The 18,205-nt window shown below is 53.8% G+C and overlaps 9 protein-coding genes across 9 annotated transcripts; 5 read left to right on the top strand and 4 right to left on the bottom strand.

Moving 5' to 3' along the window:
* Window positions 1-67: 67 nt before the first annotated feature.
* SEPMUDRAFT_135224 (uncharacterized protein) lies at window positions 68-664 on the top strand (the record flags this gene model as incomplete). The annotated part of the gene is made up of 1 exon (XM_016902696.1): window positions 68-664. One exon carries the CDS (start codon window positions 68-70, stop codon window positions 662-664), a length of 597 nt encoding a protein of 198 aa, XP_016757899.1.
* An 81-nt stretch (window positions 665-745) lies between these two features.
* SEPMUDRAFT_70633 (alcohol oxidase) lies at window positions 746-2,834 on the bottom strand (the record flags this gene model as incomplete). Its single annotated transcript, XM_016909911.1, has 2 exons — window positions 746-1,291; window positions 1,391-2,834. The coding sequence occupies 2 exons, from the start codon at window positions 2,829-2,831 to the stop codon at window positions 963-965; spliced, it is 1,770 nt and encodes a 589-aa protein (XP_016757898.1). The 3' UTR covers window positions 746-962.
* SEPMUDRAFT_150922 (uncharacterized protein) lies at window positions 2,833-3,453 on the bottom strand. Its single transcript, XM_016906475.1, has one exon. The coding sequence runs from the start codon at window positions 3,440-3,442 to the stop codon at window positions 3,161-3,163; it is 282 nt and encodes a 93-aa protein (XP_016757897.1). The 5' UTR covers window positions 3,443-3,453; the 3' UTR covers window positions 2,833-3,160.
* A 1,765-nt stretch (window positions 3,454-5,218) lies between these two features.
* On the bottom strand, window positions 5,219-8,624 carry SEPMUDRAFT_70631 (uncharacterized protein). The gene is made up of 3 exons (XM_016909910.1): window positions 8,199-8,624; window positions 7,860-8,087; window positions 5,219-7,801 (listed from the first exon to the last, which is right to left on the bottom strand). Exons 1-3 carry the CDS (start codon window positions 8,490-8,492, stop codon window positions 7,622-7,624), a joined length of 702 nt encoding a protein of 233 aa, XP_016757894.1. The 5' UTR covers window positions 8,493-8,624; the 3' UTR covers window positions 5,219-7,621.
* Window positions 5,219-8,624, top strand: SEPMUDRAFT_127558 (glycoside hydrolase family 43 protein). Its single transcript, XM_016902158.1, has 3 exons — window positions 5,219-7,801; window positions 7,860-8,087; window positions 8,199-8,624. The coding sequence occupies exon 1, from the start codon at window positions 5,340-5,342 to the stop codon at window positions 6,378-6,380; it is 1,041 nt and encodes a 346-aa protein (XP_016757895.1). The 5' UTR covers window positions 5,219-5,339; the 3' UTR covers window positions 6,381-7,801; window positions 7,860-8,087; window positions 8,199-8,624.
* Window positions 6,661-7,365, bottom strand: SEPMUDRAFT_119518 (uncharacterized protein; the record flags this gene model as incomplete). The annotated part of the gene is made up of 2 exons (XM_016901515.1): window positions 6,661-7,148; window positions 7,233-7,365. The coding sequence occupies 2 exons, from the start codon at window positions 7,363-7,365 to the stop codon at window positions 6,661-6,663; spliced, it is 621 nt and encodes a 206-aa protein (XP_016757896.1).
* Window positions 8,625-9,146: 522 nt separating the features above from the next.
* On the top strand, window positions 9,147-12,476 carry SEPMUDRAFT_150921 (uncharacterized protein). Its single transcript, XM_016906474.1, has 4 exons — window positions 9,147-9,409; window positions 9,469-9,481; window positions 9,530-9,601; window positions 9,665-12,476. The coding sequence occupies exons 1-4, from the start codon at window positions 9,321-9,323 to the stop codon at window positions 11,807-11,809; spliced, it is 2,319 nt and encodes a 772-aa protein (XP_016757893.1). The 5' UTR covers window positions 9,147-9,320; the 3' UTR covers window positions 11,810-12,476.
* Window positions 12,477-13,317: 841 nt separating this feature from the next.
* SEPMUDRAFT_135219 (uncharacterized protein) lies at window positions 13,318-14,190 on the top strand (the record flags this gene model as incomplete). Its single annotated transcript, XM_016902695.1, has 2 exons — window positions 13,318-13,873; window positions 14,010-14,190. Exons 1-2 carry the CDS (start codon window positions 13,785-13,787, stop codon window positions 14,188-14,190), a joined length of 270 nt encoding a protein of 89 aa, XP_016757892.1. The 5' UTR covers window positions 13,318-13,784.
* Window positions 14,191-15,496: 1,306 nt separating this feature from the next.
* On the top strand, window positions 15,497-17,641 carry SEPMUDRAFT_150920 (MFS general substrate transporter). The gene is made up of 3 exons (XM_016906473.1): window positions 15,497-15,741; window positions 15,802-16,479; window positions 16,540-17,641. The coding sequence occupies exons 1-3, from the start codon at window positions 15,553-15,555 to the stop codon at window positions 17,446-17,448; spliced, it is 1,776 nt and encodes a 591-aa protein (XP_016757891.1). The 5' UTR covers window positions 15,497-15,552; the 3' UTR covers window positions 17,449-17,641.
* The last annotated feature ends 564 nt before the right edge of the window (window positions 17,642-18,205 follow it).

Genomic DNA, 18,205 nt, shown 5'->3' with positions numbered 1-18,205 from the left:
TCAGAGCCACGAACGGGGATAGACAGGGGTGCTGACATATATCTTCCACCAGCCACGGAGAACATTCATGCCGCCAGATGGGCTCCCACCATTCGATGAGTCCATCCCGGGATGCAAGGGCGCGACGTTTCCTCCCACCATCCCACCCACAATTGCGGAGATGCGGTGCAGAGGCATCAACGAAGTCGACCGCCGCGACATTGCTCTTCCTCTGATCCAGCCACGGAGAACATTCATGCCGCCAGAAGGGCTCCCACCAATCGATGAATCCATCCCGGGATGCAAGGGCGCGACATTTCCTCCCACCATCCCACCCACAATTGCGGAGATGCGTTGCAGAGGCATCAACGAAGTCGACCGCCGCGCCATTGCTCTTCCTCCGATCGATGAAAACATCCCAGGCTGCAAGGGCGTCAGCTTTCCCGACGTCTATCCACCTTCCGCCGCGGAAATGCGTTGCAGAGGCCTCCCCGAGGGCGTGATGCGCCGCAGCGCCGAAGACAAGAGGGCTCCATGGACATTTGGCGAACTTCTACCACCCATCGATCAGACCATCCCGGGCTGCAAAGATGTGGCTTTCCCGGATATCTACCCACCATCCACAGCCGAGTTGATGTGCAGAGGTGTTGTCGGCCAGGATGGCAAGGCGAAGGTGTCGAACTAGTATGTAGAAACGTTTACGATAAGGATGGCAATGAAATCATTCCTATGCAGATATCAGCTCAGAGAGTATCAACTCTGCTGCCTTCACTTCATTCGGCTGCCCACACCTCTGAAGGGCCCGACAGTTCACTGCCATTCCGTCAAAGTCCATTAGCAGATGCTCCAGCTTTGTCCCATTGCCGAGAGGCCCGAAACACCCGTCAACCTCTACATATACCACTGTGCCCGTGAAGCTTGTCAAGATGTTCTCGAGTGTGCTCCGGTCAAGCTGACTGAATGCCGGCTGGGCCGCCTACAGATCAGCATTTGACATCCTGGACACTGTCTATACGACACACGCAGTCGTTCACTTCATCCCCGTCGTGCTTGATGAAATCAGCCGCCCGCTCGCCAATGGCGTATGCGACCATTTGTGTATGCCCGCCATGCAGATTTGGCATCACGCTGCAGTCAGCTACACGTAGACCTTGCACTCCACGAACCTGCAGTTTCTCGTTGAGTACTGCAAACTCATCGCCTGCCTTACCCATTCTTGCGGTGCCCGCTGGGTGATAACAAGTTGTGGCATGCTGCCTCACATGTGGAACCCAGTCCTCACGACTATTGTAAGTATGGTGGGTAAGATCAGCTATGAAAGCGTCAGAGACACCGGTCATTGGCATTACGACGACTCTAGGCACGCGCGTCGACATATGTGAGCCGCCAGCGCAACACAGACACCACTCACCTGGCCATGATCCTTTCACGACACTCTTCGTACTCTCGCCATTCATGATGATCTCGTTGCCCAGACGAGCGCCTTCCGCAAGTACCAATACATCGAGAGGGTCCGCGAGGTAATTGCAATCGATGACTGGATTGTCGAGTGGGTCTTTTGAATTCAGCGTCACTGTACCTCGTGACCGTGGCGAGAACAGCTCGGTGATCATGGCAAACGCATGCTCGCCGTTCACGGGTCGTTGATCATAGAACCGAGGGCCCGCGTAACATTCTGTATTAAAGTACTCCACGTGCGGCTGTTTAGTGGTGAGCCCCATGGGATCGCGGCTAGGAGCAGTGTCAGCACGAGCTCGCTGCCAGAGATCCGCGTCATGGAGCCGATCATCGAGGCGAGCATAGGCGAATGCGCCAAACGGGAATGTCGAAAGGAATCCGGACTTGTCTTCTTTCCAACTCGCGTAACTCTTGGCCAAAGCATTGCCGTGCCAGATCTTTTCGTCAGTGGTCAGACCAGGCTCGGACACCTCGTAGAAGGTGAAGACGATCAAGTGGTCCTGCAGGTTGCGGCCCACCCCGGGAGAGGGCACTTTGCAGCATATTCCGTTCTTCTCGAGCTCTTGGCGTGGTCCTATACCGGATCGCATCAGAATTGCAGGAGTGCAGTAGGAGCCACCAGACACGATGATCTCTCGATGGGCAACGAAAGTCTTCCGCTGCCCGTCAGCGAGCACAACATCCACACTCGTCGCTCGCCAGCCATGTGAGGTGTCAGTCAAGTTGACCTTATCAACAGTCGCGTTGACGACGATATCAATGGTATCACGGTGGTTCTCGTTCGTAATGAAATCTGCACCAGTGGTCCGTAGTCCCCGGTAGTGCGTTCGAGGCACATGTCCACAACCATGGGCCGTATCGCCGGTCGAGAACATGTCGTGATCGAGTTGCAAACCTTTCGACTGCATAGATTGCAGGACGAGCTTCGATATGGGCGCAAGGTCATGAGGCTCCGTATGCAGAGGGCCTTGACGACCGTGTGCTCCGCCCGCAGCCTCGAACCAGTCCTTGTCATGAAATGTCTCCGTCCTCCTCATGGCCTCGAAGACTTCCTCGCCAGACCAGCCCGGCAGGTCCCAATCATCAAAGTCTTGCTTGCAGCCACGGATACAGAGGGTGCCGTTGACGCCGCTGGAGCCTCCGAGAAACTTGCCTCGTTGAAGCTCGATCTCTCTGTCGTTCGCATGCTTCTGCGGCACGGTCTTGAAGTTCCAATCTTGTGCGGTGCCGATTAGTTGAGCACATCCACCTACCATGCGAGTGTTCTCGAGGTCCTTGTTGTGCTCCCCGGCCTCAATCAACAGCACTCGCACATGAGGCTCCTCCGCCAACCTGGCTGCAACCACACAGCCAGAAGTGCCACCGCCGCATATGATGTAGTCGTACTCTGCCATGTTGTATGTTGTGTGTTGTGCGTGACACGTTACTGTCAGGGTGGGGCGGGACAGGAGGATAGGAGATCGAGGTGGTGGTAGTCGTCAATGCCTCGGATATTGCTACCGTCTCTGCCTGCAAGGTGTGACCAGGTCCTCAAGCTCCAACTACCTACCTAGGTACGTGTATGCAGCGTTCCCTGTCACATCAACACCACCCACGCACGCGGGACTCACCGTGAAGGCGCTTCATCATTGCTGGCCTCAGTCATCAGTCCGTGGTGAGTGGTGAGTGGTCCCGTCTCTCCGCCATCGCCATCGCCATCACAGGTCCCGTATGCTGCAAGGCATCATCCCTCTCGTGGCGAGGTGTTAGGATGCGGGCTGGTCGTGGCGGAAATGGGAAATTGTGGAAGAAGATGTGCGGAGAGTGGAAGTGGGAGTGAGAGTGAAAGTGAGAGAGGGAGAGGGAGGTGTGGTGTAGTGGACGACTGGACGCAAATAATTCCTCCTTGCTCCGCTGAGCCTGAGGCCCTGAGGCCGGAACATTTATTCACGGCCCGACGGGATTCCTCTACCTGACCGAGATGTACCTGATTCTCCGGTATACGCCCAGCACTTCCACGTTCCATTCTACTGCAACTCGCCAAGCCCTTCCAGCTCGTCACGCATCCGCCTCCTCCGCCCGCTCGACCTTCACCTGCTCGATTGAGAAAGAAGCATCCTACACCTCTCCTAGTGGCAGAGCAGCAGATGGTACTGTATCCTTGGCATCGGACAGCCCGTAAGTGGTCTAGAACACCTGACACGGTCCCGGGTGGCAGGTTTTAGACAATCCGAGGACTCGATCGATATCTAGTTTCGGATATAATGCCGCATCTCTGGTAGTGGTACAGTGTACTGTGGTACTGTGGTTGTTGTCGTTAATCCAAAACGGATCCGAAATCCTGCTCTCCGAACATACAATGATACAACCTACCTAGCTCCATTCCGTATAAGTTTCTCTATATGTCCTACTGTATGATATTCTTCGACATAGTCAACAAGGCCGCATACGCCCTAAGCTCTAGCAACCTATTCTCGTTCAGGGTAACTCGTATGCCTAGTATACTATACCACAAACATTTAGCGGTCGGAGAGTGCTTTCTCGTACTGAGGAGCTGACGTAGGACCTGGTACCCGAGTATCAGATAAAACCTACTAACCGATCTTCTTTAGAAAGGAAACTCAAAACAAAGAGAATATGTTTCGTTTGAGATATACCACCAATCATTCCACGAAAAAATCTGGAAATTACGCGAATCGGAGCGCGTCAGGTAACGAGCCCTCTTCGCTTCGAGCCCCCGTATGCATTGTCAGCCCTAAGTACTGCTTACACGCACATCACTGCTGCTTGTAGTAGGAGGTAGGGGGTATAGGTAGAGAGAGAGAGGGAGAGAGAGGGCCACGACGGATAGACGGAATAATTTCCAACAAACATACAGGTACCTCTATCAATCAATCGAACAATCCGGACCGGCCGGCCGGCCAGCCAGCCGTTCGGATAGGGCCGATCGATAGGGTACACCGGATAACGGCAAGCTATACCACAATATACCGCCCGAGATTCTCCCTCAATCACTACAGGTCCTTCGCTGCCGCTGGCCGCTTGTACTGTAACGGTACAACGTAGTACATACGACCCCGTTTTTTTTTTCCATCCCGCGCCGCTAGATAACCAGCCAGCCAGCCAGCCAGCGGACCTCACCAACTAAGGTACAGTAACAAGTTCAGCTGACCGATTTCTCTTTCTCTTCTTCAAGTGTGATTTGATTGATTAGATCTCATAAACGAACAAGCTTTCGGAAAAAATACATCTAAAAGTACATAATATCTCACCATCTTCTTCTTCTTCTTCTTTTCAAATAGTCGTCGTCGATATTCCACCAGTGATATATCAACTACAATACTTGGCATCCTCTCAAAACCGAGCCAAGCGAGAAGAATACCCTCTAACGTCAATCAGCTTGAAACGGGCTACAGACCCATATTAGGCAGGTGAGGGTCCAGTGACAACTTTATGTGGATGACGCTTGTGTTTCCATCAGTCCAGTTTGTACCAGGTACATGTACCTGACCTCCTATCCTATCCCATGGACGGACATACATACGTCGTCCCAGGTTGTTTTTTTCCCTACTAATCACTTGTGAACCGAAGTGAACTATTGATACGTGCGCCGCCACGCCACGCGACGCACACGCACGCACGCACGCATGTACGCACATGGCTTGTCTTTAGTGGTACCCTTTCATATGTCGTTTCGCTTGTTCTTTCGCCGAGATGGATTAGTCGCGTAGATTGGTAGAACGGGAGTACTGTAGCAGTAGTAGGTAGATTACCATTTCTTGTACTTGTATAATGGGTCCCATCACCACCTCCCCCATTCCATCCCATTCCATCCCATCCCGTCTCGGCTCGTATTCTCTTGAGAGTCGTATCCCGACACACCCTCCCTCCCTCATTCTTGACTTCCTCTTCTCTCCAACAAGATGTGGTCCAAACCTTTCTCCCTCCTCACCCTCTTCTCCGCTCTATCCCCCTTAGCAGCAGGCTACGCCAACCCAGAAGCCTGCACAGGCACCTGCACCAACTCACACGACCCGTCCATCATCCGACGCAGCAGCGATGGAAAATATTTCAAATTCGCCACAGGAGGTCTGATCCAAATCCACACGGCCCCCGACATTTCCGGACCTTGGACTTTTGCCTGTACCATGTTGAACACGGCTGCCAAAGTGCAAAAAGGAAGCAACGCGGGAACGGATCTGTGGGCTCCGGATGTGAGTCTCGTGGATGGCACGTATTATGTCTATTATAGCGTGTCGTCGTTTGGGAGCCAGGTCAGTGGGATTGGACTTGCGACTTCGCCGGATATGAGCTGTGGGAGCTTCAATGATCGGGGCAGTGCGGGTGTTTCCTCCGTAGCGGGAAAACCGTACAATGCAATTGATGCGAATTTGTTCAAAGACGGGTCGACGTACCGTTTGAACTTCGGCAGCTTTTGGCATGACATCTATCAGGTGCAAATGAAGAGTCCTCCAACAGGCGTCGCTTCGGGGTCGACTTCGGTCAATATTGCCTACACCCCTACCGATGGGTCGCCAGAGGAGGGAGCGTATATGGTCAAGTATGGGAACTACTATTATCTGTTCTTCTCGTGGGGATCCTGCTGTGGCTACGACAAGACTCGACCTGCGGCTGGCAAGGAATACAAGATCAAAGTGTGTCGTTCATCGTCAGCGACCGGTGGCTTCGTAAGTCACATCATAACATTGCATTTCACAAGGGGAAAGACTGACATCATCCAGGTCGACAAGTCGGGGGCAAGCTGTACCTCTGGTGGTGGTACGATCGTGCTCGAGTCGCACGACAGGGTGTATGGTCCCGGAGGGCAATCTGTTTACAACGATCCGAAGAATGGCTGGGTCCTTGTCTATCACTATGTGGATACCTCGATTGGATATGCGGATGGAGACAAACGCTTTGGCTGGAACAAGATCAACTGGAGCAGCGGTTGGCCAGTTGTGTAAAGCTGCTCGAATGATCCGTTGATGGATATTGTACCCACGTCCATGATCGCATACGACGTTTGGATTTGTTAGAGTCTGTCCAGTCTGCACAATGAAACAAGTCCACGTCGTTGAGCCTGCCCTCCTCTTGAAGCAATCGCCTCGCTGATCCGATCAAGGTGGTGGTGAGTGGCTTTGCGTTCCTGCAGGTAGGCCAGTTCGTGCAACACCTACCTGAAACACGTGTTCCTAGGCCGGACGATGAGAGTGCCATGCAGATATTGGGCCGCAACGTTCTCAATCAGACTGCCTTCTCGAAGACAAGCATGTGGCCAGAACAAGAACACAGCGCGCCAGCACACTGACCCTGGGTCACCGACTGCAGTACCATCTCAGTTGGATTCAAGCTGCAAGTCTGTGACAAGCTTGACGTGAGGTCAAATGCGTATGGCGTAGCTTGCTTGCGAAGGCAGTGTCGAGGACCTATGCCAGACATAGGTGAACGCCACTGCGACCTTGAAGGTCGCCGGCCGGCATCTACACTAACCACAGCCGGCCGTCTAAACACTTGCGGTGCACCGAGCTGATGGGCGAAATGCTCAATTTCAAGCTCGCCATTGCGTATGGGTTCAAAGATCAGCCTGAGCGTTGCTGGCGTGTAGTTAGGCCACGGAAACCAGTTCTTGATCTTGCTGAGGCAGTGCGTACGGCTGGAGGCTCCAACTGATGAGCAGCCATTCAGCCAGCGTTCAACGCCGTCCACGCTGAGTATGGGCGATTGTGCAGGCCCTGGAAGTTCTTCACGACCATGAGTACCGTACCTCTGAGGAGTTTCACAAAGTCCTCAGAACCCCGACATCTTGCGTATGCCACAATGAGAAATGGTTCTTGTAGCACGACCATCTGGACGCATCTTGTGAACGACGAAGTCGAGAATGTTAAAAAAGCCAGATGGAGTGGCCCAATGGAGCAGGCTGTGTCCTTGTTCGGTATCGTGCATCGTCATTGTGCTCGTGAGCGGCGATTCGATTTTGTTCAGATCGCTGACTCGACATGACTTTCGACGTGCCCCATTACTTACCCATTAGTTGGAAACCATGAGAAGTCACTCGAGGCACATGCTCTGGCCCGATCCTGCATCTGATGCCGCTTCGTTCGTCGGCGACTGTCGCATTTTATCCCTCGGTCAGCGCGAAATCCCAGCACAAGAATCGTTTGCTCGGTCATGTCGTACTGACACACCCGCCACATTCATTGACTGCTTATTCTCCCTTCGCATTCCCGCGCTTCGGCCTCGTCACACCCTCTGCAACTACATCTTTTACGTCTTTCCCATTGACCACAGAGTACAGCCATGTCAGTGCGACCGTCGAGAGCGCCATCATGAGTGCGGAGCCGGCGAAGAGGCCGATTCGCTGGGAGGTGGACAGAAGGTCGAAGATCTGGGGCGCATATGATGAGCACATATCTCAAACCGCATTTCCTTGCATTGGCACTCACCGGGTAGGGGTAGAAGGCATTGAACTGATAGCATCTTTCAATCCAGAACCAATAGCCAAAAGCTATAACTCCGCTGAGCCCGAGGGCGGGGAGAAAGGTTATCGTCCAGGGCGGGGAAAAGAAGAGCAGGTCGAGTGCGAGGGCAATGGCGGGTACGGCGTGAAACGACAGATCTGCTTCGAATGCCAGCGGGGGCGCCCAGTCAGGTAAGACGAGTTTCGGGTCGATCTGCGCAGGACAAAGTCAGTGGCCTGAGCTACCGAGGCGAGCACTCAACAGCTCGCAGTTGCGGTTTGCAGGGTATTACGGTTCCAGGCGGATCTCTTTCCCGATACATACCGCTCGGAGGCCCCAGTATAAAAGGCTGATGAGGCACTCCATAGGAGCGCTCGCCATGCTCAGAGCATTTTTGATCGAGAACAGTGTGTGCGACACGGTCAAGTCTGCGAGGAGGCCCACGACAAAAGTGGCTGTTGCGAGAGCAAGTCCCAGGATGGTCAAGAACTGGAAATGCCATCCATATGAATCGTTCACGGGATTGGGATTGCTAACCAGATGCCTGAACGAGTAGGCGAATGATACGAGGCCGAGGGAGTGCAGTAGGATGGCTGACGCCGTCCTTTTCGGAGCCATTCTCTCGTCGTTTCTTAGTCACGTCGTCTCGTCGTCTCGTCGTCTCGTCGTCTCGTCGTCTCGTCGTCTCGTCGTCTCGTCGTCTCGTCGTCTCGTCGTCTCGTCGTTTCGGCGTTTCGATGGGTCGGGGCGGTGGTGTGGTGTTGGCTGTGAAGACTCGGCGCTGAGAAAAGATGAGCGATGACATCGTGATATCACGTGACCATCGCCTTCGGCACTCCAGAGTCCAGATCGGGTATGACATTGCCGAGGCCGATGGCGATACTGGGGTGGTTCGTATCGGATAAGGGTACCTCCTACTGTATGAGAGCAAGTGGTGGAGGATTCACTATTCACACAGAACCGACGGCAGGGCTAAGGGCAGACCCTAAAATTGGCTTAGGGCAGACCCCATTCTGAGTTATCACAACATGGGATGGGACCAGGAGTCCAGGACAGCAGATGAAGTTGGTGAACACGCGGGGATGCCACTGCTTCGACGACCCGAGTCTGGCCTGACTGGCCCTGACGAACCTGAAGATAGCTGATTATGTAGCTGGCCGCGGCCCGTACGACATCCGACCCACAGCTCACAGCTCCGCGCAACGTCAGGCTGGAATAATAATCTTGGGCACGCTCCCTCCCTCCACCTCTGCCGTCTTTCTCCTCCACATCCTGCCTCCACTACTACCTCATACTCCCACCAGCGCTGTACCGCCGTCGACGCGAACTGCCTGCTGCTGTTCACTCCCACGCGCCGAGAGAGAGAATCGACCCGTCCGCGCCGAATGAGCCCCATCCACCGCCCGCCCCCAACGATGAACTCACACCGCACGATCAACAGTGACCATGCCTCGCGCAAAGAAGGTCTCATCGGCCGAAGGAGACTCCGCTAAGCCTCATCGTCGCAGTAGGGCTGGCTGTTGGGGCTGTAAGAAGTTCGTCATGACGAGACACACTCTACACGGTTCCCGGATGCGGTCGCTGACGTGTGCAGGCGGAAGATCAAGGTCATTCGAGGCCATGCCAAGTCCCAGGAGAGTGCTAATGCATAGCAGTGCGACGAACACCACCCGCGATGCGGTGCTTGCCAAAAGACCGGCGAGGTGTGCGACTACTCTGTGAAATTGGTATGAGGGCTGGCAATCGCTGTGGTCTGGAGACATGGACTGACGGTTGTGCTCTGACGGTAGAACTGGGGCGGCAGATCGAAGGCAGGAAAGGACGGCACATCGAACGAGGGAGGTCAGATCACCTTTGTGACTGCGCAGAGCAACGGCGGTGGCAGTGGTGGGGTCGGCGGCGGCGGCGGCAACGAACACATCTTTTCTGCCCAGCATATCTCGACAGCTCCCAGTCGACCCTTCAGCAGACATCCTGCTCCGACTCACCGCGAAAGCTCCACGATCGATCCCCAACTGCAGTACAGCTCCCCCTTCTCATATCCCCCACAGCCGCTTGCGCCGTCCAGTGGCACTCTACGCCCGTCTCCCACGCTCACCGAGCCATCCATCCCGACTTCTGCTTCCGCAGGCGATGAGTTTCATTGGTCTCCTCAGCACCAAGTCAAGCGTGTGCGACTGAGCGATTCGTCGATGGAACGGGACCAAGATGGAAGTGAACGGTCGCCTGTCTCGCACCCCGCTGCTCACAGCATTACCAGTGTCATCAACACCCCTGCCACTCCCAGCACCGGCATCAATTGCGACTCCCCTCATCCACCGCAATCGGTAGGTCCGCACTTCCAAGAGCAGGCCTACTATCGTAGATTGTCTGTAAAGTCCCTGCTTTCCGAACCTACAGACCAGGTCAACCCACTCAAGCTGGTCCGTCAGGAAAGCCACTGCCACCACTTATATGGGTACGATCATGGCTTCCCGGATCTCGATATACCACTCAACGATGACTATCATGTCTTGCTCCCTCGGTCGACGGATGTACGTCGTCCCAGTCTGGCCGCTTCAGAGGTCAGCACATCGAGTGACGAGGCTGATGCCACGCGGATTGCCTTCGAGCCTGGCGGGTACTATGCCCAGCCTGTACCCGTCAAGATTCTTCGGGCGTGGGAGCCCTTGCCTGCAGAGCTACTCGGCAACCAGATGAACTTGCTATATTTTCACCATTTCATCCACCACACGGGCCGCGCGATGGTTCCCCATGATTGTCCCGAAAATCCCTTTCGAGATGTCCTCCCTGTCATGGCTGTGCGTAATACACAGCTGTTGCATCTCCTCTTGGCCTTCTCTGCATCTCACAGAGCCAGGCTCCTCGGCCATGACGAGCCTGCAAATCGCATCGCTGGCTGGATGTCAGACGTTCTCCCTGCGCTGCGGCAAGCTTTGGACGAGCCGTCCTCCCCCAGCATATCGGACGTTACTGATATATCCGAACTGGCTCCGCTCGCTGCCGCCATTATGCTGGCAAGTCTCGAGATCGTCACTCCCAATACCTTTTCCATTCGCATCCCGTGGCAACACCATCTGCAGATGGCTCGTCGCCTGATCATAGCGAAAGGGGGCCTCCATTACTTGGCGCAGAAAGCTAATGGCGATCGTTACAAAGCAATATTCTTTCTCTCCCGTTGGTTTGCATATCTTGACGTTTTTGGAAGTCTGTCCAACAGGAATGAGCAGCCCCTCTTCGGTGCATATATGGAAGACGGCAGTGGACAGTGGCTCGTCAACCGAGACAACGAGGAGATATACCAGATTGACTGCTTCTTTGGATTCTCTGGTCGATGTATAGCGCTGCTCGCCCAGATCGCGGAGCTTGCAGCCAATTGTGACAACCAGCGAATTGATACAGCCACGAATCAAATCAACGCGGCTTGGAGACCACCTGCCGATGTCAGGCACGCTGCCGAAGAACTGAAGCAGCGGCTGGTCGCTAGTGCTCGGATCGTGTTTCGTGGTTGCACGCACACCAGCCCGTATCATCTTCGTTCGCTCGATGAAGCACAACAGGACGACAACGATTACTCAGAAATCTACGCCACTAACGAAGCATTTCACTGGGCTGGCAGAATCCACCTGGCTCGTCGAGTTCTGGCTCTGCCTTCATCCGATGCCGAAGTACAAGGCTGTGTTCAGAACGTTCTCAATGTGGTAACGCAGAAGATCCGCCCGGGCAGCTCGGCAGAGTCTTGTCTTCTGTTTCCCATGTTCACTGCGGGATGTGAAGCACAGCATGAGGATCAACGTGCGTCATTCATGAGCAGGATGGAAGCGGTCGAGGGATGGGGCATGGGAAATTTCGGGCATGCACGAAGGTTGATGCAAACAGTATGGGACACAGGCAGGCCATGGGAGACGCTGGTCAGCGGAGAGTTTCTCGGCTGAACTTGACGCGGGATGGAGGCAGAGCTTCTGTGCTCATGGTGGTCGCTGCCACGAAGTTCCTTTTGGGTGGTTTCTGCGAGGTCGCAAGGAGAGTTTGCAAGTTGTCGTACAGACAAACCTGCGCATGGCTGCGTTATCACCAATCTCGAAGCATAAACCAATACAAGCGAGCGAGATCCCGCCAGTGCGTGCTCCTGCCCCGAGGGTCTCATCACACTGGCGCCGCTGTCTGGTCGATGAAGCTTTCGACCATGGCCTCATTAAACCCCCCACCGCCAGCCACCAGCCAAATGAAGTGCTGCGATGGTTGGTATGCCTCATCGTCAAGGGGCGGGGGAGAGGGATGCTTGATTGATCACTAGTCTCTGCTAAGAGCTACCCAAAAGGCATCGCTTCCCAGCTTGCGTTACAAAGGACTGAGCAGCAGCCTTCTTCACTAGTCTGATAACGACTCCACCCAACTGGTACAATCGAGGTGCGCTCTACACGCTGAAATTGGACTCCTTTGCAGGACAGGAGCATTTTGACACGAGCATCTTGGCTAGAGACAAATCTCTCTCCCCCCCCCCCAGGTTTTTCTCTCTCTTCTGAGAAGAATAAGAGTCGCTGACTCTACGCGGAGAAAGGATAGCGAGACTAGTACTGAATATACTGAAGATTAATAAAGCATTCTATGCCCTAAGTGATAAAACAGTGCATAAGTACATGTAGGTAGGTCGGAGAAGCAGCTGCAGTCGGGAGCTGCCGAACGGCAACGGGTATTTCCGCTAGTCCACTCCCGTGTCGCGCGTTGTTTTCATACAACAGCCCGAGTGCCAGACCCTCTTCCTGCGGTGCAAGGCAATGACATGCATCCTCCTTCTCGACATACAGCCTACACCCGAATCAATGCATACATACGTGCACAAAATCTCGGGAGAGGATGCACCTGTCCAGGCCATCGGGGTCAAAATCGTCCCATTGACAGCCAAGAGAGCCCTCCACTTCGACGAATGTCTTTGAGCTGACATTGTACGACGTGTTGCATTTGCATAAGATGGCGGTGTTCCGCTGGCGAGGTTGGAGGCGGAAGAGGTGTCAAATGGTTGTACAGACATGCGGAAGACAGACAGGAAGGGATTGGATTCTGCAAGTGATGGAGCTGTGATGGAGGTTCTGCAGCACGAAAGGAAAGCGACCTACGCCGTGTGACAATACACGACTATCCCCGGAAGAGCCTCGACATTGGATCATGCATTGTGCCTGCGGGATTGGTACTTTGTGCGCCAGTGATCTGGACAAGACAGCAATGTTAGACGAGGCTGAGCGTGAAGTGGAGAAGCTCCTTTGAGTTGATAATGGTCCGCATACTGTACAAAGGCCGAATGCTGCAGACCGTAGCGAAGGTGAACAGTGCAAGGGAAGAGTGACGTACGCTGCTGCGAGCGCAAATGGTCTTTGCTCAATCGTGAGATGCCTGACTTTTGCGAAGCAGACATGGATGGCTTCGCGAGCCCGACAGCACCTTCACGGTATACGCTTCGTATAGCTACATGGTAGCTGCCTGAGGCTGCTGGGGCTGTACATGTGCCATGGCCAGGACCTTGCGACCAACACGAAACAAACACGAATTTGCTAGCTGACGAAATGCCAAGACTCCTCTCACGTCAACCGCCGGCGCGCGCATCGCACTCTTTCCATTTTCTTATTTTCTCATCACTAGAAATAATCCAGATCAGCCCCTTCATCTTCCCAGACAGAGGAGTCTCGCGCCGGACAGTCCATTGGAGGAGCTGCACGCACCAATCCTGAACTTCTAAACCCATGCAACTAAAACTGCTGACAACCCTCAACCACAGACGACCAGTGCACAAGAGTGGTACCGCATAGCACAGTACAGGATGTCAAGTCCGCCAAAGTCCGAACTCACCAAGACGCCCGAGTCTGCACAGACAGAAGCTAGACTTGGCCGTGGCCGAGGAGCCAAACGAAAGACATGCCAGAGCCGCAATCAGCGTTGAGCGGTATCGACGGGTACGATGCTAATGTCCTAGACCAAGCTTTTCCCACAGCACTTGGTTTCAAGTGACGTGAATCTGTACATCGCCAAGTGGCTGGTGATACTCTTGTGTACTCACTAACGCGCCCAGATATTTAGACCGGTCCGGTGCGAACGCGAGTTCAGCCTGCCATCAGCAATGTAATCTGACACCCGGTATAGATTCCGTACAGAATCGGTGCGCCTCATCCTATCATTGGAGATTGGAGTGACTTATCGAGACACATTGCGCGCGCCGAACACATTCCCGCTCGAGCTTCCCCAAAGCCACAGCAATGTTCATAACATGCCCGGACAACAGATTGGAGATGCGCATGTCCGAACTCAGCTGCTGCTGGGCTAATGCGCCGAGAGGGGTCGAGCTCGAGCTTGTTGCGAATTCAACAACACCGCTCAATCACGATGCAACTTGTGTAGATATCCACCATCCTCGGTGGCTGGTCCTGTGGAGGGATATCAAAGCGGGACTCCAGGCGTGAGTACTGCACTACTATCGGCCAGTGTCGTGTCGCAGTCACCTCCTGTCGCAAGGTCTGTCTGTCATTGGGTCTTCTACCGGGAAGTACCATTCTCTGGGACCACCTCCGAGCTCTGGACGAGCTCCCAGATCCCGCCCGTTGCATGCAGTGCGAGTGCTTTCACGCCGAGCAGAAGCGGAGTAAGTCGCACATTGGCCAAAGGGATTCGCCACGAGAGGGCACATGGCTTGGTACACGTATATGTGCCCTTGGCTGCATGTGTGGGTGCAGTGTTTCCTTTTTCTCCCACTGCAACGGGACGCTGATGTGCGATGTTCGTTCACGTGACACATTCTCCACCAGTGAACGCCGCTGTGTATGTACGAGTCAGCAATACTTGTCAAACTCCGGAACCGAGCTGTTTACAACCACCGCGGACATTTGTACTGGGAACGAGATGCGGTTCCTAGAAGCTCACTTTGAGCTCTCTTGGAACGATCAGAGCGCGCACCATGGCCGCGTCTACACTTCTCTTTGTTTTTGGTCAGGTCCCACCGGCAAATCAGATGGTGCAGATGCCGGAAACCTACCTAACAAATGGAGATTGACGCACAGCTGTCTCATCGGGGGTTGATCTTGCTGAGGTTTCAATGTATGTCAGTCACCGCTGGGACGTTTGGCCATGCGACAGCGAACTCCCTTCAATACGGTCTCACACAGTCATTACTTACATACTGTACTGCGCAACGGGGCATGACGCATTCAGCCATCCCTCGTACGAAAGCTCCAATCACGATCGATATGCTCATGCAGACCAAGCAGCGGCAACCAATGAACCACGATAGCCTGCCCAGACCGTGAGGGGCCCTAGGTCGCGGGCTCGAATCGCTGCTGGTTCAGCGAACTCTCGTCGGCGGCAGCGAAGCCAGATCAGGGAATGATCTCGACGATGGCTGCGCTGATTTGTCCCAGACCACGTGAGCTGCAAATGCACAGGCCGAGACCTCGCTCGACCAGGACAAGGCCGGATTTAAGCTTTGGGACATGTGGGGTCTCCAGCGACACGATCGACCACCATTCTGGGGACACGACGCCGAGGCACAATCTGGATTTGGGAAGGGTACCGGTGTTTGCTATATGATGGCCAGATCCTCCCATCGCCCTACTTGATGCCGATTTGACGCCCGCTGCGCGAGAATCTCAGTTGTCTGTTGCCTCTCCTCCGCAACACCCACCCGCGAGCGACCATGGCGCTCACCACGACCTCCGAGAAGCAGGCGGCGGACGGTGCCCGCACGGCCGCGAGTAGCAATGGCTCGCACGACGTGATTGAGGATATCGAGCGCATCGGAGCGCATACTGGCTACGACAAGAACCACCTCCAAAAGTCACAGACGCAGATTGACGAGGAGGCGAATCCGAACATTTACCACCATGTACGCTTGCAAATGTGAAGTCGCACGTGTGCAGAAGACGGACTGACATGTGGCTACCAGTTTTGTCCGCAGCTTCTCCTGTCATTGACGGCCATGTCCTTTCTCTGGGTGGGCTCTCAAATTCCTCTCTATCTGTACGGAGCCGTGCTTCCGGACATCTATGCCGATATTGGTGGCGCAGGCGGCAGATACCTGTGGATGGTCATTGGATACCTGATTCCCAACTCTGCCCTGTGTCCGTTCGTTGGTGCTCTGTCCGACCTCTTTGGTCGTCGCTGGGTGGCCGCATTCGGACAGGTATGCCTCCTCATTGGGCCCATCGTGGTCTCTACCGCCCACTCGATGAACGTAGCTATCGGTGGCATGGTCCTCAGCGGTCTTGGAGCGGGCTTCAACGAGCTGATCGCGCTTGCTGGTACTTCCGAAATGGTTCCCTCTGCCAAGCGTGGCATGTACGTGGGACTGGTCGTCTTCACCATTCTGCCCTTCTGCCCGTCTCCACTATGGGCACAACTCATCACACAGGCTGCCGGCAACTGGAGATACGTTGGTATTCTGGTAGGAGTATGGAATTTCTTGGGTCTGATTCTGGTTGTCTGCTTCTACAAGGACCCGATTCCACTTACTCCTCCCCGTCCAGCCCGGGAGATTCTCCGCGAAATTGACTACGTTGGTGGTGTCCTGAGTACCTTTGGTGTTACACTCTTCATGATGGGTATGCAATGGGGTGCACGACAGGTGAGTTTGAGTCTGGGAAATGCCCTGGTCCGGAGCTCACACTAATCATCATCTTCTCAGTATTCTTGGGGCTCGGTGCACGTTCTCGTGCCCTTGATTCTCGGCCTTGTCATCATTGCTGCATTCTTCATTTGGGAATCCATGTTTGCGCCATTTCCTATGGTCCCAGCCGCGGTCTTTTCCAAGGACAAGCGCACTATGATCTGCGCACTGCTGATTACGTTCTTCAGCGGCGGTAACTTCTTCGTGCTGTTGCTCTTCTGGCCCACCCAGGTGTACAACATGTACGGCAACGACCCTCTCCAGATTGGCATCAGGACTCTCCCGATTGGTTTTGGTATCATCGTGGGTGCTTTCCTCAGTCTGCTCATGTTCGGCCTCTGCAAGGGACGCACTACCATTCTCATGATCTTCTGGTGTGCCCTCATGACAGCCTTCACAGGCGCCATGTCAATTGCTCGGACCGACAACCTCAGTCCCACCGTCTACGGCATCTTGAGCATCTCCGCCATCGGCGTTGGAGCAGTCATCATTCCCATCTCCATCATCGCACAGGTCGTGAGCCCTGTCGAATACATCGGATCCGTGACTGCCGTCACCCTCTCCATCCGTTACATTGGCGGAGCCATCGGCTTCACCGCCTATTACAACGTCTTCTTCCACAAGCTCGAATCCGAATACGTCCTTCCCGCGGGCTTCAACGTTGCCGTTGCAGGAATCACATCTGACTACCCCACTCTCTACCGCCTCCTCACCCTCGGCGCCCAAGCACAATACGCCGATTTGCGCACTTTTATTGCCGAAAGCCCCTTGGTCGCCCGCAAGGACGTCGCATACGATATCATTATCGAAAATCTTCAAGAGGCGTTTGCGTTGGCGTACCGATGGCCTTACTGGATGAGTATTGCATTTGGTGCCGCGTCATTGGTGTGTGCGTGTTTTATGAGGGATATTCGACATTATTTGTAAAAGAAAACAAAAGAAAAATTGTCAAGATGCCAACGTAAATAGCCATGCATATTATGAATATGTTCTTCTTTTTTCTCTGATGAGTGAATTATGGATTGAATTTTCAAAGGATCGAAAAGAAAAGAAAAGGGAACTTTTCGTCTTATTATCGTCGGTTAGTACGCATGAATATCTAAACTACCGTACCCGTACCCGTACTTGTGCTCTTTACAACATGAGTACCCCTAATGAACGCAGGTTTGCTTGTTGCTGTGCTGTGCTTTGCGAGCGACCTTACTTCTCTACCTATATATATATATATATATATATATATAGATACCTAAGGTACATACCTATCCATCTACTAACTAGTTAGACAGTTAGCTTTCGTAAACGCAGTGATTGTTAGGAAATGTCTGAATACAAGATAAGATAAGGCAGGGTAGGGAGGGCAGGGTAGGGTAGTGAGGGCAGGGAGGGGAAAGTATATCGAGAGAGAACGAGGTAGGGGTGAAGGGTGAAGGGTATAATAAAGGATGAAGAGTAGGGGGATAAAGTAGGGGAGGGTGAAGGGGTAGAGGAAGGGGTAGAGGGTAGGGCGAAGAGGAAGGGTAGAGTAGTAGACTTGGTAGAGGAATGATAAGAAAGAGAGAGAGAGAGAGAGAGAGAGAGAGAGAGAGAGAGAGAGAGAGAGAGAGAGAGAGAGAGAGAGAGAGAGAGAGAGAGAGAGTAGTAGTAGTAGTAGTAGTAGTAGTAGTAGTAGTAGTAGTAGTAGTAG

This window comes from Sphaerulina musiva, assembly GCF_000320565.1.
Source record: "Sphaerulina musiva SO2202 unplaced genomic scaffold SEPMUscaffold_9, whole genome shotgun sequence".
NCBI lineage: Eukaryota > Fungi > Ascomycota > Dothideomycetes > Mycosphaerellales > Mycosphaerellaceae > Sphaerulina > Sphaerulina musiva.
The sequence above is the reverse complement of the archived record's forward strand: the minus strand, read 5'-3'. Positions and strand labels throughout refer to the sequence as shown.